The 24,575-nt window shown below is 36.2% G+C and overlaps 1 protein-coding gene across 3 annotated transcripts in view; it reads left to right on the top strand.

Moving 5' to 3' along the window:
- BRWD3 (bromodomain and WD repeat domain containing 3) overlaps positions 1–16,515 on the top strand; it is a 220,690-nt gene extending 204,175 nt beyond the window's left edge. For all 3 annotated transcript variants that reach the window (XM_044235761.1, XM_044235763.1, XM_044235764.1), the window contains one exon: positions 10,833–16,515. In XM_044235761.1, coding sequence (XP_044091696.1) covers positions 10,833–11,587 — 755 coding nt within the window. In that variant the 3' untranslated portion in view covers positions 11,588–16,515. The remainder of the gene's footprint in view (positions 1–10,832) is intronic.
- Positions 16,516–24,575: the final 8,060 nt, after the last annotated feature.

Genomic DNA, 24,575 nt, shown 5'->3' on the forward strand with positions numbered 1-24,575 from the left:
GTAGGGGCATGGCAGGATTGTTAGCAGAATTTGTGCTGGGCTACTAATTTTTAGTTTTAAGTCAAAATCCTGAGGTGCTACAGCAGCTGGGTCCGTGCATCAGGGTGGCTAGGTGTGTCACAATGTCTGTGTCTCAGGATGGCCAGACAACAGGGCAGAGCTTGGCAGCTGGACATGGTGTGCTTTGGCAGCTGTGCACCTGGTGGCTGTGTGGGTCCCCACAATATTAACAAAATTTACCCTTAGTCAAGGGTCCAGGCCAGCAGCCTTGGAGTGGGCAAATCCTCAGGAGAACTTGTGAGCTTGGTGCAATGCTAGTGGTTAGATAGCAAGTATCTGTGCAGCTCCACCTCGTGCACATGGCCCATTGTTTATGCTAGAGAGCAGGGGAGGAAAACAGCACCTGTCAGCTCTCTTGTCTTTGGAGAAGTCCCCCAACATGCTCCAAAATTGGTATGAACAGGTCTCCTTTTTGCCCCCACGGTTATGTAAACTGCCATTTTTATGTTGCCTTCTGGTGCAGGCTGCTATCTCTTTAAGGGCAGCTAGCCAGGTATCACTCACCCTCCAAAGTTGTCCAGTGTTGTTAAAGCTCCAGGCTCCCAATTCCCAGTGGTTAAACAAACACAAGAATTCAGCCCCTGTGGTTTTCAAAGCCAAACATTAGGGGGAGCAGTCTTCCCTATGTGAGCTCCTTGGTGTGAGGGCCCATTTCTCTGCCATCTCTACTCACAAAGCTCTCTCCTCTAGCAGCTTCCCCCACATTTATGATATTCCTAACCTTTCGGATGCAGCTTCTTCTCTGTATTTAGTTGTGGAGTTTGTTCTTCCCATCTTTGGATCACTCTCCCATTTATTGACTTGGACATGGATGATAATCTACTGAAAACATGGGACAGGGTGAGCTCAGGGTCCTCCTACTCCATCATCTTCCCAAACTCATCTCTCCTCTTGTCTTTTTTTTCTCTCTTTTATATGAAGTTTTCTGTTTTAATTTCAGTATAGTTAACATACAATGTTACATTAGTTTTGGGTATATAATGTAGTGATTCAAGAATTCTATACATTACTCAGTGTTCATCATGATAAGTGTACTCTTAAATCCCCTTCACCTATCTCACCCATCCTTCACCCTCTGGTAACCATCAGTTTGTTCTCCATAGTTAAAAATGTCTCCTGTTTTTTTTTAATCTCTTTTTTCCTTTGCTCATTTATTTTGTTTCTTACATCCCACGTGTGAGTGAAATTATATGGTCTTTATGTTTGACTGACTTGTTTTGTATATCAATATACCCTCTAGCTCTATCCATGTCATGGTGGATGCAAGATTTCACTTTTTGTGGCTGATGAATATTCCATTACACGCACGTGCGTGCACACACACACACACAGACACACACACAGCACCTTCTTTATCCATTCATGTATCAATGGACAATTGGGCTCTTTTCATAATTTGGCTGTTGTAAATAGTGCTGCAATAAATGTAAGAGTGCATATATCCCTTTGAATTAATATTTTGGTATTCTTTGGATAAATACCTGGTAGTGCAATGGCTGGATCTATTGGTATGGTAGATCTATGGTAGTTCTATTTTTAACTTTTTGAGGAACTTCCATGCTATTTTTCAGAGTGGCTGCACCAGTTTGCATTCCTAAAAACGGTGCAAGAGTGTTCCTCTTACTCTATGTTCTTGCCAACACCTGTTGTTTCTTGTGTTATTGAATTTAACAGTTCTGTTAGGTGAGAGGTGATATCTCATTGAAGTTTTGATTTGCACTTTTTCATATACGTACAACAAACATTTATTTCCTCACAGTTCTGGAGGCTCAAAGTCTAAGATCAAGGTGCCAGCTGAGTATCTGGTCAGGACTCTGTTCCTAGCTTGCTGATGGCTGACTTCTTGATGTGTCATCACATGACTTTTTCATTGTATATCCACAGACAGGAAGAGAGAGTGAACTCTGCTCTCTTCCTTTTCTTTTAAGGACAACAATTCTAGTACTTTAACACCTACACTTAAGACTTCATTTAATTTTAATGACTTCCTTATAGAATATGATCCAAATACAGACACATTGGGGCATAGGACTTTAGCATATATAACTTTTCAAAGTTTTTATTTAAAGTCTAGTTAGTTAACATACAGTGCTTTATATTAGTATCAAGTATACAATACAGAAGTTCAATGCTTCCATACAATAGTTGGTTCTCAACACAAGTGCACTCCTTAATCCCCATGACCTATTTAACCCACCACCCACCAGCCTCTCCTCTGATAACCATTAGTTTGTTCTCAACAGTTAAAATTCTTTTTCTTGGGGCACCTGGGTGGCTCAGTGGGTTAAAGCCTCTGCCTTCGGCTCAGGTCATGATCCCAGGGTCCTGGGATCGAGCCCCGCATCGGGCTCTCTGCTCCACAGGGAGCCTGCTTCCTCCCCCCTCTCTCTGCCTGCCTCTCTGCCTACTTGTGATCTCTGTCTGTCAAATAAATAAATAAAATCTTTTTAAAAAAATTATTTTTCTTAGGTTGCTTCTCTTGCTCTTTTTTTATTTTTCCCTGTGCTCATTTGTTTGCTTTCTTCAAGTCCACATATGAGTGAAATTATATGGTATTTATCTTTCTTTGACTTATTTCACTTAGCATAATACTCTTTAGCTCCATTTATGCCATCGCATGAGTAATATTCTATTGTTTGTGTATACCACATCTTTATTCATTCATTTGTCAATGGACATCTGGGCTCTTTCCATAATTTGGTTATTGTAGATACTATTGGTATAAACATGGGAGGGCATGTATTTGAATTAGTATTTTGGTATTCTCTAAGTAAATACCTAGTAGTGCAATTGCTGGATCATAGGGTAGTTGTGTTTTTTAACTTTTTGAGGAACTTCCATACTATCTCCCATAGTGGGTGCCTCAGTTATCATTCCTATCCAGTGGTGTAAGAAGATTCCCCTTTCTTCACATCCTCACAGACATATGTTGTTTCCTCTCTGGTTGGCTTTAAGCCATTCTGACAGATGTGCGGTGATATCTTATTATAGTTTTGATTTGTATTTCCCTGATAATAAGTGATGTTGAACATCTTTTCATGTGTTCATTGGCCATCTGTATATCTCCTTTGGAAAATATCTATTCATGTCTTCTGTCCAGTTTTATTTATTTTTTTCTGTCCAGTTTTAAATTGGATTATTTGTTTTTTGGGTGTTGAATTTTATAACTTCTTTATGTATTTTGGATACCAAACCTTTACCAGATATGTCATTTACAAATATATTATCCCATTCTGTAGTTTGCCTTTTAGTTTTATTGATTGTTTCCTTTGCTGTGCAGAAGTTTTTCATTTTTATTTGTTAATGATATTTATTTATTCATTTGAGAGAGAGAGAGAGAGCACAAGCAGGGGGAGCAACAGAGAGGGAGAAGCAGGAGGGAGCCCAGTGTGGGACTCAATCCCAGGACCCTGGGATCATGACCCCTGGGATCATGACCTGAGACGAAGGCAGGTGTTTAACTGACTGAGCCACCCAGGCATCCCCGTCCAGTTACTTTATAGGTGCCTTTCTACTTAGTCTGTCTCTGAGCCACGCAGGCACCCCCAGAAGCTTTTAATTTTGATGAAGTCCCAGTAGTTTATTTTTGCTTTTATCTCCCTTGCCTCAGGAGATATATCTAGAAAGAAATTGCTATGGCCGATGTCAAAGAGGCTACTGCCTGTGTTCTCCTGTAGGATGTTAATGGTTCCCTGTCTTTCATTTAGGTCTTTTCATCCATTTTGAATTTACTTTTGTGTTTGGTGTAAGAAAGTGAGTCAGGTTCATTATTTTTCATGTCTCTGTCCAGTTTTACCAGCACCGTTTTTTAAGAGATTTTCTTTTACTCATTGTATATTCTTTCCCCCCCTTGTTGAAGATTAATTGCCCATATAATTGTGGGTTCTCCTGGTTCTCTATTCTGTTCCATTGATCTATGTGTCTCTTTTTGTGCCAGTACCATACTGTTTTCATCATTACAGCTTTGTGGTGTAACTTGAATTCCAGAACTCTGATGCCTCCAACTTTGCTTTTGTTTTTCAAGATTGCTTTGCCTATCTGGGGTCTTTTGAGGTCCATAGAAATTTTAGTGTTATTAATTCTAGCTCTGTGAAAAATGCTATTGATATTTTGATAGGGATTACATTAAATATATAGATAGATTTGGGTAATAAAGACATTTTAACAGTATTTGTTCTTATGTTCCATAAGTATGGAGTGTCTTTCCATTTCCTTGTGTTATCTTTAATTTCTTTCATCAGTGATGTATAGTTTTTAGATGACAGGTCTTTCAACTCTTTGGTTATGTTTATACCTAAGTATCATAGTTTTGGTGCAGTTACATAAGGGATTGTTTTCTTAATTTTTCTTTCTGCTGCTTCATTATTGGTTTAGAGAAATGCAACAGATTTCTGTACATTGATTTTGTGTCCTGAAGTTTTGCTAAATTTGTTCATCAGTTCTAGCAGTTTTTTGCTGGAGTCTTTTGGGTTTAGTATGTGTGATACCATGTCATCTGCAAATAGTGAAAGTTTTACTTCTTCCTTGCTTATCCATATGCCTTTTATTACTTTTTGTTGTCTGATTGCTAGGGCTAGGATTTCCAGTACTATGTTAAATAACCATAGTGAGAGTGGACATCCCTGTCTTGTTCCTGACCTTAGAGGTAAAGCTCTCAGCTTTTCCCTCAATGAGAATGATAGTAGCTCTGGGTTTTTCATATATCACCTTTATTATGTTGATGTATGTTCCCTCTGAACCTATTTCATTGAGCATTTTTATCATGATATTGTACTTTGTTAAATACTATTTCTGAATATATTGTGATGATCATATGGTTCTTATTCTTTCCTTTATTAATGTTGTGTGTCATGCTAATTGTTTTGCAAATATTAAACCACTCTTGCAACCCAAGAATAAATCCCATTATTGTGGTGAATCATTCTTTTAATCTACTGTATTTAATCTATTGTTGTATATATTTAATGTATTATTGTATAAAATAGTTTGCTACTATTTTATTGAGAATTTTTGCATCCATATTCATCAATATTGGCCTACAGTTCTCTTTTTTAGTAGAGTCTTCCTCTGGTTATGTATGGAATCTTGGTAATGCTGGTATCATCAAATGAATTTGAGTTTTCTTTCCTTTCTTATTTTTGGAATAGATTGAGGATAGGTATTAACTCTTCTGTAAATGTGTTATAAAATTCATCTATGAAACCATCTGGTCCTGGCTTTTATTTGTAGAGATTTTTGATGACTGATTCAGTTTCTTTGCAGGTTATTGTTCTGTTGAGGTCTTCTATTTCTTATTGTTTCAGTTTTGGTAGTTTATATGTTTCTAGGAATTAATCCATTTCTTTCAGGTTGTCCAATTTTTTAATTATAGTTTTTTATTATATTCTCTTAACAATTTTTGTATTTTTGTAATGTTGGTTGTTATTTCTCCTCTCTCATTTGTGAATTTATGTATTTGGGTCCTTTCTTTTCTTTTTGATTAAGCCTGCCTAGAGGTTTCTCAGTTTTCTTGATTTATCAGAGATCCAGCTCCTGGCTCATTGATCAGTTACACTGTTTTCTTTGTTCTATATGATTTATTTCTGCTCTAAACTTTATTATTTTCTTTCTTTATCTGGCTTTAAGCTTCATTTGTTGTTTTTCTCACTCCTTTAGATGTAAAGTTAAGTTGTTTCTTTGAGATTTTTCTTGCTTTGAGGTAGGCATTATACTGCTATAGACTTCCCTCTTAGGACTGCTTCTGCTATATCCCAAATGTTTTGTATTGTAGTTTTGTGTTTTCATGTTCATTTGTTTTTATACATTTTGTTTAATATCCTAGTTGAACCATTAATTGTTTAGTAGCATGTTGTTTAAACTTCATGTATTTGTGATCATTCCAATTTTTTTGTGTGCTTGACAGGTTTCATAGCACTGTATTCAGAAAAGATGCATATTGTGATCTCAGTATTATCGTTATTTGTTGAGGCCTGATTTGTGATGTAGGATGTGATCTGTTCTGGAGAATGTCCCATGTACACTTGAAAAGATTGCATATTCTGCTGTTTTAGGATGGAGTGTTCTGAATATATTTGTTAACTCTATCTGAATCAGTGTGGCACTCAAAGCCATTGTTTCCTTGTTGATTTTCTATTTATATTATCTGTCCATCGATATAAATGGAGTATTTATGCCCCCTCCTATTATTGTGTTCTTATTAATCTCCTTATGTTTGTTATTCATTGTTATATATACTTTGGTGATCACATATTAGGTGTATAAATACTTGCATTGTCTGCTTTATTATGATATATAGCCTTCTTCATTTCTTACAGTCTTTGTTTTAAAATCTAGTTTATCTGTTATAAATATTGCTACTCCAGCTAATTATTGACATGCATTTGTGTCATAAATATTTCACCATCCACTCACTTTAGATCTGCAGGTGTTTTTAAGTCTAAAATCATTCTCTTATAGACAGCATATAGATGGCTCTTGTCTGTTTGGTTTTTTGGTTTTGTTCTGTTTTTTTTTTTAATGTTGTTTGTTTTTGTGTTTTTGTTGTTGTTGTTGTTGTTTTGCCTCCTGACAGCCTGTGTCTTTTGATTGGAGTGTTTAGTCCTTTTACATTCAGAGTAATCATTGATATACATGTATTTAGTACCATTTTATTACTTGTTTTGTCAATGTATCTGGAGATTTTCTCTGTTCCTTTCTAGTTTTTGTCACTTTTGGTCCTTCCTTTCCATGCCAAGATTCCCCATTAATATTTCTTGCAGGGCTGGTTTCATGGTCACATATTCTTTTAGTTTTTGGTTATCTGGGAATCTCTATGTCAACTCTGTTCTGAGTAACAGCCTTACTGGATAGTGTTCATTGCTGCAGATTTTTTCCATTCAGCAAATTGAATATATCATGTCACTTCCTGTTGGCTTGCCAGGTTCCTATTGAGAAATCTCCATCCAGCCTTATGGGTCTTCCCTTGTAAGTTAAGGATTTCTTTAGTGTTGCTGCTATTAAGATTTTTTTCTCTATCACTAGATTTTGCCAGTTTAATTACAATATGTGTTGGTATTGGCCTGATTTGTTTTGATGGGAGTTCTCTTTTCTCCTGGCCTGGATGTCTGTTTTCTTTCCCAGATTAGGGAAGTTTTCTGCTATTACTTCTTGAAATAAATTTTCTGCCTCCTTTTATCTCTTCTTCTTCTGAGACTCTGTTCATTTCTGACTGTTTTTTTTTAACTCTTTTATCTCTGTGATAAGTATCTTCTTGATGTCTCCCATTCTTTTCTGAAGCCCAGTGAGTATCCATATGATTGCTGCTTTAAATTCTGGACCAGGCATATTACTTATATCTGCTTTAATTAGGTCCCTGGCTGTGATCTTTTCTTGTTGTTTCATTTGGGATGAAGTCCTCCATCTCGGCATTTTGTCTTGGTTTCTGCCTTCTTCTGTGTGTTAGGAAAACCAGTATGTTTCCTGCACCTGAAATTAATGGCTTTATGAAGAAACAGTCATTTAGTTTCTAGTACCTGTCACTTCTGATATTTTTCTTTGCTATGTTCTTTGTATGCTCTGCTGTTGTGTTTTGATTGCCCTGTCCTTCAGGCTAAAGGACAGGATCACTCCTAAGTCACCTGCAGAGGCTCTCCTTGCTTGCAGTGTACAGTATTTGTTCCTTGCCCAAAATGTGGTGAGCTTTAACTACTGTGCTCTGGTCTGCTTATCAAATGAGACCTGATACTATTTCTACTCCAACTGAAGCCCTGTAAAACTCTTGTAGAGATACATGGTTTGGGCAGGGGTTTCTGCTGATCTTCTGAGGGAGGAGCCCACCATGCTGGTACTGGGGCAAGCTTGACTGAGAAGGGCAGTCTCATCAGAAAGCTGGGGTGTGGGACTTAGTGCAACCATGTTAGGCAGCCAGTATATGTGCTGTGGTGCTTCCTGCAGCTGGCTCTGTTTATGCTGAGGAGCAGGGGAGAAAAATGGTACCAGTCAGCTCTCGTTCCCTGAGAGCAGTCTCCATGAATGCTACTTCTCAGGGAAGCACTGTGAGAAGAGCAAATAATCTCCCACCTGTGTGCCCCAAGCATTTTCTAGTTTTCTGTTTTCAAACTGTACACCTTCAGGTGTGTTTTTTTTTGTTGTTTTTTGTTTTTTGCCTACCTTCTCTCCAGAAGTACAATGCCCTCCAGGCTCTATCCCAGATAATCTTGATGACCTTTTAAACTGCAACAGGCTTTAGAGACATGGTGTGGTAGGGGCTTGTGCTGATATTCTGGGGGATGGGTGCACTTGCTGGGATTGAGGCAAACTTGACTAAGATGGGCAATCCCAGTGCAGGGGTTTGAGACTTGGTATAAGCAAGTTAATTAGCTGTTGTCAGGGCTACACTGTTTGCCACTGGTAGCTCTGTGTTTATGCTGAGGGTTACTGGAGGGAAATGGCTCTGGCCCACTCCTTTGTTTCTGGAGCGGCATCTATATGAAAGCTGCCTCTCAGGAAAGCCCTCCAAGGAGATTGAATAATCTCCCTCCTGTATGTCCCAGGTATCCTTCAGATCGCTTTTTCCATGTTCTGTTCCCAGGTTGTTTGCCTGCCTTCTCCCTCCAAGAGCACAGCAGTGCCCTCAGGGCTTTGTCCCAGCCAACCCTACTAACCTTTAAAATTGTGAGCTTTAAGCCTCACTGGTTTTAAGAACTCATGAAAATCGGCCCCTCTCATGTTCCAAGCCAGTGGCTTTGGGTAAATATTCTCCTTGTGCATTCCCCTGTGTGTTCTGCTCTCTTTCTCACCCTGGTCTGTGACTGCAGCTCCCTCCCCTCTGCAGTGCCCATTATCCTTTTCTCTCCTAAGTCACATCTGCATACTTCCTACCAAATTTAATAAGGCCTCTTCTCTCCCTTCAGTTGTGGAGTTTGTTCTGTCAGTCTCCATATTGATTTCTGCTGTATTTAGGATGATTTGATTGGTTTTGTTGTGTTTGTGAGACAAGATGAGCCTAGGGTTCTCCTACTCCACTGCCATCTTCTTCAAAACCAATATGTATATTTTTTTGAGAGAACACAATCCAGTCTATAACATCTCTAGACTGTTAAACTAATCTTGTTACTTGTTACTTGTTACTTGTATGTGTTGCTTCACATACAACCCTAATCTTTGCTCCTACCAAGCTTTTCAGTCCACTCCTATTTTTTGTCCTACCTCACTAGTTGTTCTTCTCAATTATCTTTGCCATTTGTTCTTCATCTTTGGATGCTGGAATATCCCAAGTCTGTCATGGGTCACATTCTCTCTCTTTGTTTGTTCTCTTAGTAAGTACCCTCAGTTCTCTTGACCCTAAATGTTATCTCGTACTGAAATTTTCCAAAATTATATCTCTACCTCTAAATGACTCTGCCCTGATCACTAGACAGGTATATATACCTGCTTTTTTTCTTTTTCTTTTTTTTTTATTAATTGTCTTTACTTGGAACTCTAATAGTATTTAAAACTGGAATCTTGATTTTTTTTCCTACCAGACTGCTTAAACCTATTCCTCTTTCAGTATTCTCCAACTTGGCAAAATATCTTTACCATTCAACCATTTTCTCAGGCCATAAAACCCTGGAGCTGACCTTCATTCTGTGCTTACCACTTGATATCCAATCCATCAGCAATTCCTATTAGTTCAGACTTTAAAAATAAAAGGTTGGTTCTGATGGCTCCTCTAGAAGGAATCACTCCAAATATAATCACTCCTCATCACCTCTCTTGGTACATCCCTCATCATGTCTTATCTAGACAGTTGCAGTGGTCTCCCAAACTGGTCTCTGCTTCTAATCCCTTCCATAGTATGTTCTATGTACAAGAACCATAGTGCTTTTTTAAAAATACAAATCATATCCTGTTATTTTCTTGTTCTAAAACCCTTCATCCCTGGCAGTTCTCTCCTTCCACTCTGTTTTTATTTCCATTCCAGTTACAGTGGGTTTCTGTTTCCTCCAATGGAATGTTCTTTTCCCAGATCTTATTTCATTCAGTTCTTTTCTCAGATACTACCTCTACATGAAAGTCTTTCTTACCTAAAATATCCACCATGTATACACATGAGATTTTTTAATATTATTTTCTTTTTTCTTTATATCATGTGTCATTACTTGAAATTATATTTTTTTAATTTATTTCATTGTCTATCATGCTTTCCCCACTAAAATATAAATTCAAAGAGCAAGGACTTTGTCTCATTATTGCCACATTTAAAACTTCCGGCAATATAGTAGGTAACAGTAAATATTCATTGAATGAATGAAATTATTCTGATACATGTTCTTACATAATTCTTTATATAGAGTTCAAGCCCTTGAAATTTCTGCCCAGCTTTCTCCTATTATCCCTCCATACTCTCCTCCCTGCACCCCCCAAAACACAATCAGACAAAACTCAGAACATTAGCATCTTTCATTTTTAACAGATTTAAATCTATATTCCAATATTCTCCATTACTTTACCCCATCTATCTTTGGGTGCTAAGTATTTTTTTATTTTATTTATTTATTTGGCAGACAGAGATCCCAAGTAGGCAGAGAGGCAGGCAGAGAGAGAGGGAAGCAGGCTCCCTGCTGAGCAGAGAGCCCCATGCAGGGCTCGATCCCAGCACCCTGGGATCATGACCTGAGCCGAAGTCAGAGGCTTTAACGCACTGAGCCACCCAGGCGCCCCATTAGATAGAATTTTTATTTTACTTTTGAATTTAAATAACTATCTCAATGTCAAAGCTTAACTTCAAAAAATTATTCATCTTCATTTAGATCACTCCCTTGATGGACCCCTTACAAATGGTGATGGCAGAGAGCCTCGGACAGGAATCAAAAGAAAACTACTTAGTGCATCAGAAGAAGATGAAAACATGGGAAGAGAAGAGAAAGAGAAAAAAGAAACAAAGGAGAAATCACATTTGTCCTCTTCAGAGAGTGGAGAGTTAGGATCCAGTTTAAGTTCTGAAAGTACCTGTGGTTCTGATTCTGATTCTGAATCAACTTCCAGAACAGATCAAGATTACATAGATGGAGACCATGACTATAGCAAATTCATACAAACCAGGCCTAAAAGAAAACTAAGAAAGCAATATGCCAATGGAAAAAGAAACTGGAAGACAAGAGGCACAGGAGGAAGGGGCAGATGGGGAAGATGGGGTAGATGGAGTAGAGGAGGCCGAGGAAGAGGAGGCAGGGGACGAGGAGGTCGAGGAAGAGGTGCAGGTGCCACTAGAGGGAGAGGGAGAGGGAGAGGAGGAAGAGGTGCTTCTAGAGGATCCACCAGAGCCAAACGTGCACGTATTGCAGATGATGAATTTGATACAATGTTTTCAGGACGTTTCAGTAGACTGCCTCGAATTAAAACAAGAAACCAAGGCAGGAGGACTGTTTTATATAATGATGATTCTGATAATGACAATTTTGTGTCCACTGAAGATCCTCTGAATCTTGGTACATCCAGATCAGGCAGAGTGCGTAAAATGACAGAAAAAGCCAGGGTTAGCCATCTCATGGGATGGAATTATTAACAGTTAATAAATTTAGAGTAATTTAAAAAATTCAATGGCCTTCTACTGCAGGGAATTTACTAGGAAATCTACAAAGCAAGTTGTGTGGGGACTTCTGCTTCCTTTCACATTGGTGCTTTTCCATTACGCCAGTATACATTTGTTTCAAGACTTTTGATCTCCACACTTCATTTGTTCAAACAAGCCTTACTCATTAGGCCTTAAATTTTAAAAAATTCTGCCCACATATAGACACACACACACACACACAACACATCACAAACACACTACAGATTTACTACATTAAAGGAGCATTCAGCTTCTTAGGAGTAGCATGACATTTTTATCTCAATTGAATATCCCTCTTTTGCTTTTGTATCACAGAAGTATAGCACCTTCTTACAGAGTTTTATATAGTTTGTTTTTGCCATTTTGATTCTTGTACCCAGTAATAATAACTTTTGCACAGTACACCAATCCTATAGGCAGCTATTAAATGTTTACAGTTTCTATATTGTAAGAACGATCTGGATTATTTTACTCTTCCCAGGCCAAACTTTCATGAATTGTACTGAACTGAAGTATATATTTATACTACAGTTTTTTGGGGGTGGGGGGAACTTGATATGCTTTTCATTGATTTGCTTAATTCATGTTATAGGTGAGAAAGGGTTGGTGCCTTGTAAATATGTAGCAAATCTTTGTGATGTGTCCTGATGTTTGCATTAACTTTATTAAAAAAGAGTATTTGAGGTATCAATCTAGACAAGGTGCCAAATGCAAAAGTTACTTGCATCCATTTTCTTTTTCCTATTATATTTTATTGCATTAACAGAACTTGTGTAGTTTAAAGAACAACTTAAACATTTGAAAAAATCCTCATCCACAAAGAATAACTTCTTTGAATAGTAGCTCAGCTACCTCTATTAACTACAACTACTGGAAATGTTAAGGAAAATAGATGCTGTTTTTCATTACTGACTAAAAAAAATAGAACAAGCTTGGTAGGAATGAATACTCATATGTTATAAGCTGAGAGGTTGTTAATAATTGTATTGGCTCTCAAATTAATAGTTGTAATTAACAAACTTTCATAAGTGTAGTATGCTGTACCTTAGGCTTTTCTTAGTACATACTTGTATAAGTAGACTTGGTCTACTGCTTATGTATCTCTGCTACCACTTGCTACTTAACAGCTATGAGTGATTGGTTTTCATTTGAATTTTAAAATGTAACAAAGCACCTAGTTTGAATTGGAATGTTTTGGCTAGCAAATATTTTGAGACAATTTTAATAAGTTTTGCTCATACCATTCCAAAGGGTTCTTCTATTATAATCTTTTAGAAAAGAACCTCATTACAATGCACACTGATATTCAAGTCATTATTTTATATATTAAAAAAATCTTTAAAACCCTTACAATCTTGTTTACAGCAGTAGAGTGCACATGATTCTGTAAATGAGCTTGAGTTCTAAGATGAATTTTAGTCCTCAAATTTGAGAAATTTCAAATTCAGTAATTTGTTTTGGTGAGTGGGATAATATTAATCTCTGTTATTATAACAGCAGATTTGTTGCACTTAGATCAGACTTTGGAGATAAAAGAAACTTCTTAATGTATGCCTAGTAATCCCAGGATATTTCTTAACCTAATGTGTTTTTTTCATGTTTCCAGTCATTTTATGCATCTGAAAATCCTTAAGTGCAAAGGAAGGAGTACACACATAACTTTGCTCTTTTGTTTGGGTCAGGTGGGGGGTTGTTCCTGTACTAACAACTTTAAGCAATTTTCACTTGCAGTAGAAATGATGTTCAGGCTTTAAGAAAGTATTGTTGTGAATTGTTAATGGCACTAACTTCTGTTACTGAAAGTAGATCAAGCTGATTTTTTTGTTGTTGTAGTGTTGTTGTTGTTATTGTTGTTGTTTTTCACTAAACCAAAACTACTGCTGGTTAAACTCAGCTGACACTTTTAACCATACTATAAATTCAAAAACATTCACATTTGAAACTCTGCATTTGATTTTTACTAAAATACACTATTTTAATTATTTGTCTCATGGGCATTTGGACTAAATTTGTGCCTGTGTTTTCCTAGAATCAATAACACTTTGACTTATGCTAATCAAAGTAACATAGCTACTTAAATTCATGGATATACTCAAATGTGTATTATGTGTATCATTTTAGTGTGAAATTTTTAAGTTGACATTCTTCTATGAAGAGCTGACCCCTTCAAATGTAGAAGAATCGCTGTTTGTGTGATTTTAGCTATCTCAAGCTTTATTTATAATTTATTTTGAAAAATAAAAATGCCACATTTATTTCCCATATGTCAAGATTTTCTAGGTTTAGATAATTAGAATAAGGCTGAAGACATTTTTAAGCACATTTTATATGTAGTGAAATACTGTGAAAATACTAGTGAACAGCATTTTGCTATAATGTTGATTTCAGTTATTAGGATTTAAAAGTCACCAGGGTATGTTAGATGATCATATATACCATTTATTACAAAACAAACAGATTATTTTCTGTTTGCATGCAAATTATTTTAATATGTGTGAAAATAAAAGTTTGGAAGATAGTATTTTTACTTTTATATCTGAACACTTCCCCCAGTTTATACTTTGCTTGTTTGTAATGCCGCCTCCTGTGAATGTGCTGTAATTTGTATCACATTGAATATCGTACACTTTAATTTTTGAGAGTACCTTTAAACAATTTCAGGTTCAGGCATAGCAAAGCAAGTAGGAAATGAAGTGAAAATTTTGAAGAAAAGTCTTAATCTTAAATGAATTGCTAAGAAATTAACTTATATTTAGGTCCATGAGAACATACATATGTATAAACCTAATCCTATGCTGGATATTAATAGTCACTGACCTATAATATTTCTCATGAATGCTAATAATCTTTTAATTCCCAACTTTAAGGTCTTAGCATGTGTTTCTGTTTATGAAAACAGAATTGTGTCTTCTGTATTGCTGTGTCTAACTCTTCCAGCAATAGGATGCTTTCCAAAACATTCACTAGCCTGTCAGCTTAATGACTAAATGTGTGTGTGTGTGCATGTGTGTGTGCACGCGTGTGCGTGTGCGTGTAGATCTTTTCCCCAACTTGACACACTTTGTCTCAGACATTATAAAAACAATATTTTATATGAAAGACAGCTGTATTCACAGTCTACCAGTCTTTGCCTCTGTTTAAAGCACTTAGCCTGAATATATACTGCTTCATCATCCATTTCTTTATGCCTTCTAGATAAACTAGGCTTTTATTAGATATATGTGTCCCTCTATCTTTTTTTTTTTATTTTGACACTTGTTTCTTTTCATGTTTCCCTTCCCAGAGATCAGGCTTGTGCTAGAATTCTTCTTATAGCACTTTGTTTCACCCAGAGACTAAGAAATTGAGTAAAATTCATAAATCTCATAATGCACAACTGTGTGCTCAGATATCTAATTTGGCCTTGTAATACTTTGAAGGAAATTTGAGTGATTTGCTATTTTATTGTTTTGTTGGAATCCTATAAGTTGTCATCAGACAATAACAGAGTGATTGAAAAGAAAAATGTGACAGTCACTTCTTAGTTTTTGAAGAAACTTTTTGAGCATTTTTCAAAATTTGTATGTTTGTGGTAGTGATAAACACCTTTATTACTTGCTTATATATCTTGGGAATTATTTTATGCACATTTACCAACTGGTACTTATCTTTAAAGTTGGAATTTTCACATCCACAAGAAGGAAGCTTACATCCTGTATAATTTTCAGTTTACTTCGATATCCAAACTTTTAGACAATTACTAACATACTGAGTTCTAAAATGAATATAGTTCAGTTCTGGGGGACGGAATAGAACTTTTGACATTTAAAATTCACTGTTTTAAATGTTAACCCCATCCCCAATATTTTTGTGGTACCATGAGGCTTTATGAAAGTTTTATTGAAAATAGAGTATGATAACTTTAAGGCTTATTTTAAAAATTAGTGTGAAAATATTTTCATGCTTTTTAAAAATTTTTATCTCTTAGTAAATTTTCTATACTGCATTTCAATTACAAAGTTTACCAAGTTTTGTTTAAATTCTAGTATAAAGTTAATTTTTTTCATGGTGCTATATTTTGTGAAATATGAATTACCCTCAAGTTTCTAGAATTTATTTCTTATATAGCCTTGATTATTTTCTTTTCAATCATTCCTGCTTACTTTTATCCTCACTTCTCTTACTGCAATAAAGACTGCACCTAATTTAACACACTTCAACAAGACTGGCAATTTATGATTCACTGATGGGAGAAGTACAGTAGAAAGGCCCTGCAGTTTAGAGTTAAGGTGTGTTTATTTATATGTATGCCCATTTGTTATTCTTATACCTATATTAAATTTATAATATGAGACTTTGACATATAAAAAAAGCATGATAAGTATTTTCTAAAAAATAAAACTATTGATACATGTAATCACCATTGGTAATTGACTTTTAAAATCCCATACAAAAATATTTAGAAACCCAGTTGGGAAATGTGTTTTTACATATGTCACCAGATACACATTAGGCAGTACTAGAAATGTTAATTCTTTAAACAATACTGTGGTGATGGCAATCAGTAATTTATTTCTTTGTCCTGTAACTTACCATCTTTGTCTTTTGTAATCCCTTACAAAGTATTAACAAAACTGTACCTTATGTTTGTTCTTAGTATCCATAAAATTTTAAGATGGAAAGTCATTGAGTGAATAGTTGATGTGACATTATATATGGACAAAATGTCCATTAAACTAAAATTCAGTAAAGAAAGGTAAACTAACTGGCTTGGTTTATAAAAGATGTTTTGTTTGGCAGTTACCAGTCATTATAAGCAATTATCTTCAAAGACAAAAACTGGATTAATTTGTTGCCATTCTTTATGGGATGTTTACAATAAAATTCCAAGTTGTTTGGAATCACTTGCACTCTTGCTGCTTTATGCTTTAACTCAGGTACTGAAGATAAATTAACAATAAGAAAGAAAGGAGTTTCCATTATTCAGCTTCAGAGATTTTAACATGTAACTCTTGGTTCTTTCCTTTTTGTTTCTTTGCAATGTAATATTACTATTTGTTATTTGAAAAAGTAGGGTGCTTATCATAGAAAGTTAAGGCTTTTTTTTTTTTTTTGCCTTAGTCATTGCAGATATTCTTTGGGTCACTTTTAAGTAATGTTTTGACATTTTAAACGTGGGCTGCTTGGTGCATTAAATAACAGCCTGCAAAGCTTTAGTCAACATTTTGTTTTGAAATTAATAGATTTCTAATGTCTTTATGGGTTATAAGTTTTAACAACTGAACAGTGAATCCATAGCATCTTTATTTATAGTAGTGTTGCCCACAGAGGCTTAATTACATTATAAATGTACACGAAGGAAGGAGAGAAGTAAACTGAAAGGTAATTTTTGATCCAGAAATTGAAAGCTTTAACAGGAACATTTTTTCAGTTTATTCATTGACAGTTTTCTTCCCAGTGGCAAGAACTTCACTTGGTTCAAGGTAAGTAAGCTGGCCAAAGACTGGGCTGCATGTTTTATACATATATTGTCTGTTTTACATATTCAGAATTATGAAGTAAGGTATTTAGAAAAAAATATCATCCTTGACTTCTTAAATGTGTCCTGTGGCTATGAAAGGAACCAAATTTTCACATTTGCAGAGTGAGGCAAAGATACATTGATTGTTGTGTTTAGTTGCTTGATTGGTTAAAAGTGGCACTATTAAAGATACAAAAGTATATGTTAAAAATTATTAGTGGGCTTTGATGTTTTCTGACTTCACCTGCTAGGTTTCTTAAAGAATTTTAAGAAAATTCTTGTTATACAAGCTATTATAGCAATATTCATAAGAAGAACCATTTTTTCCTAGTTGACAAGGTCAAGAACAAAGTACTCTCTACCCTCTTTCTCTGTTATATGTCCCTGACGATTTAAAGCTACTTGCCAAAAATAAACAAAATAATTGAAGTCAATATATATTGAGCCTGTGAGTTGGTTTTCTTAGGATATTTAAGCCCATACACTTACATTTGCTATCTTGGGTCTTTTATATTACTATTTAAAAGATACTTTATGCTACATATTGCCGAAAACCAAATATATCATTAAATAAAATAAACTTTTTCTGGTACCAATGTTTTCCCAAAGGTTTGAGGATTTTTTTTTCTTTTTCTTTCCTTTCTCTGCAACTTTAGAATGTTTTCATTTGCCATCTGTGGCAATTACTTTAATAACATATTATTTTTCATCTAGAGATTATAAATACCTAATAATTTTGTCTAAGTTATTAATTATTAACAAATTAAGGTTTAATTTGATATTGGAGAATTTAAAAAAAAATTCAAAAGCTAGTATCTTTTCATTAATGCATAAACTTTGAATTGCCAGCTTTCCTGCTCAGCATCTTTATGATTATTTATAGAGAATACATTTTGTAGTAAATATATGAAGAAATCAAAACATTTCAGATTGGTTGATTTAGGTTACTAATATTACTTGGTGGAATTTATTTTTAGGGGTGTTTTGTAGTTTATTTTTATTGTGATACAACCCTAAGTAGAATTTATATAGCAACATGTTAATTTATATTTCAGAATTTTGTGTAGTCAAGTAATTTTAAGGCAGTAAAACCATCTTTTTAACTTTTTTTTTTAGGTTTTTTTTTTGTTTGTTTATTTGACAGAGAGAGCACAGGTAGGGGGAGCAGCAGGCAGAGGGAGAGAGGGAGAAGCAGGCTCCTGGCTGAGCAGGGAACCCGATGTGGGGCTCAATCCCAGGACCCTGGGATCATAACCTGAGCCAAAGGCAGATGCTTAACCAACTAAGCCACCCAGGCACCCCTCCTGTTTTTCACTATTTTTAAATTTAACTTCAATTAATTAATATATACTCTACTATTAGTTTCAGAAATAGAGTTCAGTGATTCATCACTTTTATATAATACCCAGTGCTTATGACATGATGTACCCTCCTTAATGTCCATCACCCAGTTACCCATCCCTCACCCACCTCCCCTTCAGTAACACTGTTTGTTTCCTATGATTGAGAGTCTTTTGTGATTTGTCTCCCTCTCTGCTTTCATCTTCTTTTATTTTTCCCTGTCTTCCCCTATAATCCTCCCGTTTTGTTTCTTAAATTACACATATGAGTGAAATCATGAAATTATCTTTCTCTGATTTATATCACTTAGCATAATACCATCTAGTTCCATCCACATCATTGCAAATGGCAAGATTTCATTCTTTTGACAGTTGAGTAATATTCCATTGAATATGCATACCACTGCTTCCTTATCCTTTCATCTGTTGATGGATATCTGGGCTTTTTCCATAGTTTGCCCATTGTGGACATTGCTGCTATAAACATTGGAGTGCAGGTGCCTCTTTGGATCACTACATTTGTATCCTTGGGGTAAATATCTAGTAGTGCAATTCCTGGGTCCTAGGGCAGTTCTGTTTTATACTTTTTTGAGGATCCTCTACACTGTATTCCAGAGTGGCTATACCAGCTCCCATTTGCACCAACAGTGGAAGAGGGTTCCACTTTCTCTACATCCTGGCTAATATCTGTCATTTCCTTATTTGTTAATTTTAGCCATTCTGACCCTTGTGAGGTGGTATCTCATTGTGGTTTTAATTTGTATTTCCCTGATGGCTAGTGATGTTGAGGTATGTGTCTGTTAGCCATTTGTATTTCTTCATTGGAGAAATCTCTGTTCATGTCTTCTATTTCTTTTTTTTTAATTTATTTTTTATTTATTTTCAGCATAACAGTATTCATTATTTTTGCACCACACCCAGTGCTCCATGCAATACCTGCCCTCCATAATAACCACCACCTGGCTCCCCCAACTTCCCACCCCCTGCCACTTCATACCCCTCAGATTGTTTTTCAGAGTCCATAGTCTCTCACAGTTCACCTCCCCTTCCAATTTCCCCCAACTCCCCTCTCCTTTCTAACTCCCCATATCCTCCATGCTATTTGTTATGCTCCACAAATAGGTGAAACCATATGATAATTGACTCTCTCTGCTTGACCTATTTCACTCAGCATAATCTCTTCCAGTCCCGTCCATGTTGCTATAAAAGTTGGGTATTCATCCTTTCTGATGGAGGCATAATACTCCATAGTGTATATGGACCACATCTTCCTTATCCATTTGTCCGTTGAAGGGCATCTTGGTTTCTTGATTGGATTATTTGTTCATTGAGTATTGAGTTTGATATGTTCTTTATAGATTATGGACACTAGCCCTTTATGTGATGAGAGATTTGCAAATATCTTCTGCCATTCTGTAGGTTGTCTTTTGGTTTTGTCAACTGTTTCATTGATGTGCAAAAGCTTTTGTCTTGAAGATGTCCCAATATTTCAGTTTTGCTTTTGTTTCCCTTGCCTTTGGAGATGTGTTTATCAAAAAGTTGCTGTGGCTAAGGTCAAAGAGGTTCTTTCCTGTGTTCTCCTGTAGAATTTGGCTGGATTCCTGTCTCACATTTAGGTAGTTCAACCATTTTGAGTCTATTTTTGTGTATGATGTAAGGAAATGGTCCAGTTTCATTCTTCTACATGTGGCTGTCCAGTTTTCCCAACACCATTTGTTGAAGAGACTGTCTTTTTTCCGATGGATATTCTTTCCTGTTTTGTCAAAGTTTAGTTGACCATGAAGTTGAGAGTCCAGTTCTGGGTTCTCTGTTCTGTTCCATCGATTTTTGTGTCTGTTTTTATGCCAGTACCATACTGCCTTGATGATTACAGCTTTGTAATATAACTTGAAGTCTGGAATTGTGATGCCACCAGCATTGGTTTTCATTTTCAACATTCCTTTGGCTGTTCAGGGTCTTCCCTGGTTCCATACAAATTTTAGGATTATTCCAGCTCTATGAAAAATGTTGATGGTATTTTAATATGGATCTCATTGAATGTGTAGACTGCTTTAGGTAAGATAGATATTTTCACAATATTTGTTTTCCAATCCATGAGCATGGAAATTTTTTCCGTTTCTTTGTGTCTTCTTCAGTTTCTTTCATGAGTCTTCTACAGTTTCAAGAGAACAGGTCCTTTGCCTGTTGGGTTAGGTTTATTCCTAGGTGTGTTGCTGGTTTTTGTGCAACTGTAAATGGGATTAACTCCTTAATTTGTCTTTCTTCTGTCTCATTGGTAGTGTATGGAAATAGAACCAATTTCTGTGCTTTGATTTTATATCCTGCCAATTGCTGAATTCCTATATGAGTTCTACCAGTTTGGGGATGTAGTCTTTTGGGGTTTCTGCATACCATATCATGTCATCTGTAAATAATGAGAGTTTGACTTTTTCTTTCTCAATTTGGATGCCTCTTATTTCTTTTTTATTGTCTGATTACTTAGTCAAGGGCTTCTAGTACTATGTTGAACAGCAATGGTAATAGTAGACATTCCTGCTATGTTCCTTACCTTAGAAGAAAAGCTCTCAGTGATATTCACTATGTGCTTCCCATGGATAACTTTTATGATATTGAGGTATGTTCACTCTATCCCTACACTGTGAAGAGTTTTACTCAAGAAAGCATGCTGTACTTTGTCAATTGCTTTTTGTGTATCTAATGAGAATCATACGGTTCTTGTCCTTTATTTTATTAATGTGATATATCACTGATGTATTGCAATGATCAATTTGTGGATGTTGAACCACCCTTGCATCCCAGAAACAAGTTCCACCTGGTCATGGTGAATAATCCCCTTAATGTACTGTTGGATCCTATTGGCTAGTATCTCTGTGAGAATTTTTGCATCCATATTCATCAGGGATGTTGGTTTGTAATTCTGCATTTTAGTGGGGACTTTGGTTTTGGGATCAAGGTAATGCTGGCCTCAGAGTTAGAAAGTTTTCCTTCCATTTCTATTTTTTGAAACAGCTTCAGCAGGATAGGTATTAGCTCTTCTTTAAATGTTTGGTAGAATTCCCCTGTGAAGCCATTTGGCCTGGACTCTGTTGGGAGATTCTTTATTACTGCTTCAATTTCTTTGCTGGTTATGGATATTTTCACATTTTATGTTTCTTCATGTTTCAGTTTTGATAGTTTATACAGCTCTAGGAATGCATCTAGTTCTTCCAAATTGCCTAATTTGTTGGCATATAGCTGAGCATAATATGTTCTTATAATTGTTTGTATTTTCTTGGTGTTGGTTGTGGTCTCTCCTCTTTCATTCAAGATTTTATTATCATCTCCCACATTCAGTCTCTCTCTCGGTCTGGATAGGGGTTTATCAATCTTATTATTTTTTTCAAAGAACCAGCTACTAGTTACATTAATCTCTTCTACTATTCCTTAGGTATCTATTTCATTGATTTTTTTCTCTCGTATTTATTAATTATCTTCTGCTTGGTTTAGGCTTTGTTTGCTGTTCTTCAGCTCCTTTAGGTGTAATGTTAGGGTGTATTTGAGACCTTTCTTGTTTCTTTTTTTTTTTTTTTTAAAGATTTTATTTATTTATTTGACAGAGCGAGATCACAAGCAGGCAGAGAGACAGGCAGAGAGAGAGGAGGAAGCAGGCTCCCTGCTGAGCAGAGAGCCTGATGCGGGCCTCGATCCCAGGACCCTGAGATCATGACCTGAGCCGAAGGCAGCGGCTTAACCCACTGAGCCACCGAGGCGCCCGAGACCTTTCTTGATCTTGAGAAAGGTTTGTACTGCTATATTCTTCCATCTTCAGACTACCTTTGCTGCATCCAAAGGTTTTGAACAGTTGTGTTTTTATTTTCATTTGCTTCCCTGAATTTTTTTTAATTATTTAATTTCCTAGTCAACCCATTGATTCTTTAGTAGGATGCTCTTTAGTCCCCATATATTGGAGTTCTGTCCAAATTTCCTCTTTTCGTTGAGTTCCAGTTTCAAGGCATTGTCATCTGAAAATATGAAGGGAATGGTCTTAATCTTTTGCTACCAGTTGAGACCTATTTTACCCAGCATATGATCTATTCTGGAGAATGTTCCATGTGCACTAGAAAAGAATTTGCATTCTGTTACTTTAGGATGGAATACTCTGAATATATCTGTGAAGTCCATTTGGTCCAGTGTGTCATTCAAAGCCCTTGTTCCCTTGTTGATCTCTTAGATTATCTGTCCATTGCATTCAGTGGGGTGTTAAAGTCCCCTACTATTATTGTATTATTCATGTATTTCTTTAATTTTGTTATTACTTGGTTTATATAATTGGTTGCTCCCAAGTTGGGGGCATAAATATTTTCAATTCCTAGATCTTTTAGATAGACCCTTTAATTATGATATAGTGTCCTTCCTCATCTTACTTCTTATTACAATCTTCGGTTTAAAATCTAATTTATCTAATATAAATGGCTACCTCAGCTTTCTTTTGATGTCCATTGGCACAATGGTTCCCCCAAATTTCTTTTTTTTATTTTATTTTTTAAATTAATTTATTTATTTTCAGCGTAACAGAATTCATTGTTTATGCACCACACCCAGTGCTCCATGCAATACCTGCCCTCCATAATAGCCACCACCTGGCTCCCACAACCTCCCACCCTGCCCCTTCAAAACCCTCAGATTGTTTTTCAGAGTCCATAGTCTCTCATGGGTTATTTCCCCTTCCAATTTCCCTCAGCTCCCTTCTCCTCTCCATCGCCCCATGTCCTCCATGTTATTTGTTATGCTCCACAAATAAGTGAAACCATATGACAATTGACTCTCTCTGCTTGACTTATTTCACTCAGTATAATCTCTTCCAGTCCTGTCCATGTTGACACAAAAGTTGGCTATTCATCCTTTCTGATGGAGGCATAATACTCCATAGTGTATATGGACCACATCTTCCTTCTCCATTCATCTGTTGAAGGGCATCTTGGTTCTTTCCACAGTTTGGCGACCGTGGCCAATGCTGCTATAAACATTGGTACAGACGGTTCTTCTTTTCACTACATCTGAATCTTTGGGGTAAATACCCAGTAGTGCAATTGCAGGGCCATAGGGAAACTCTATTTTTAATTTCTGAAGGAATCTCCACACTGTTCTCGAAAGTGGCTGCACCAACTTGCATTCTCACAAACAGTGTAAGAGGGTTCCCCTTTCTTTACATCCCCTCCAACACATGCTGTTTCCTGTCTTGCTAATTTTGGACATTCTAACTGGTGTGAGGTGGTATCTCAATGTGGTTTGGATTTGAATCTCCATGATGGCTAGTGATGATGAACATTTTTTCATGTGTCTGATAGCCATTTGTCTGTCTTCATTGGAGAAGTGTCCGTTCATGTCTTCTGCCCATTTTTTGACATGATTATCTGTTTTGTGTATGTTGACTTTGAGAAGTTCTTTATAGATCCTGGATATCAACCTTTTGTCTGTACTGTCATTTGCAAATATCTTCTTCCATTCCATGGGTTGCCTCTTTGTTTTCTTGACTGTTTCCTTTGCTGTGCAGAAGCTTTTGATCTTGATGAAGTCCCAAAAGTTCATTTTCACTTTTGTTTCCTTTGCCTTTGGAGACATATCTTGAAAGAAGTTTCTGTGGCTGATATCGAAGAGGTTACTGCCTATGTTCTCCACTAGGATTCTTTTTTTTTTTTTTTCCACTAGGATTCTGATGGATTCCTGTCTTACATTGAGGTCTTTTATCCATTTCGAGTTTATCTTTGTGTACGGTTTAAGAGAATGGTTGAGTTTCATTCTTCTACATATACCTGTCCAATTTTCCCAGCACCATTTATTGAAGAGACTATCTTTTTTCCACTGTATATTTTTTCCTGCTTTGTTGAAGATTATCTGCCCATAGAGTTGAGGGTCCGTATCAGGGCTCTCTACTCTATTCCACTGGTATGTGTGTCTGTTTTTATGCCAGTACCATGCTATCTTGGTGATCACAGCTTTGTAGTAAAGCTTGAAAGCAGGTAGCAGGATGCACCCATTTTGTTTATGTTTTTCTTTTTCAACATTTCCTCAGTAATTTGGGGTCTCTTCTGATTCCATGCAAATTTTAGGATTATTTGCT

Source organism: Neovison vison, chromosome X (assembly GCF_020171115.1).
Source record: "Neovison vison isolate M4711 chromosome X, ASM_NN_V1, whole genome shotgun sequence".
NCBI classification, from domain to species: Eukaryota; Metazoa; Chordata; class Mammalia; order Carnivora; family Mustelidae; genus Neogale; species Neogale vison.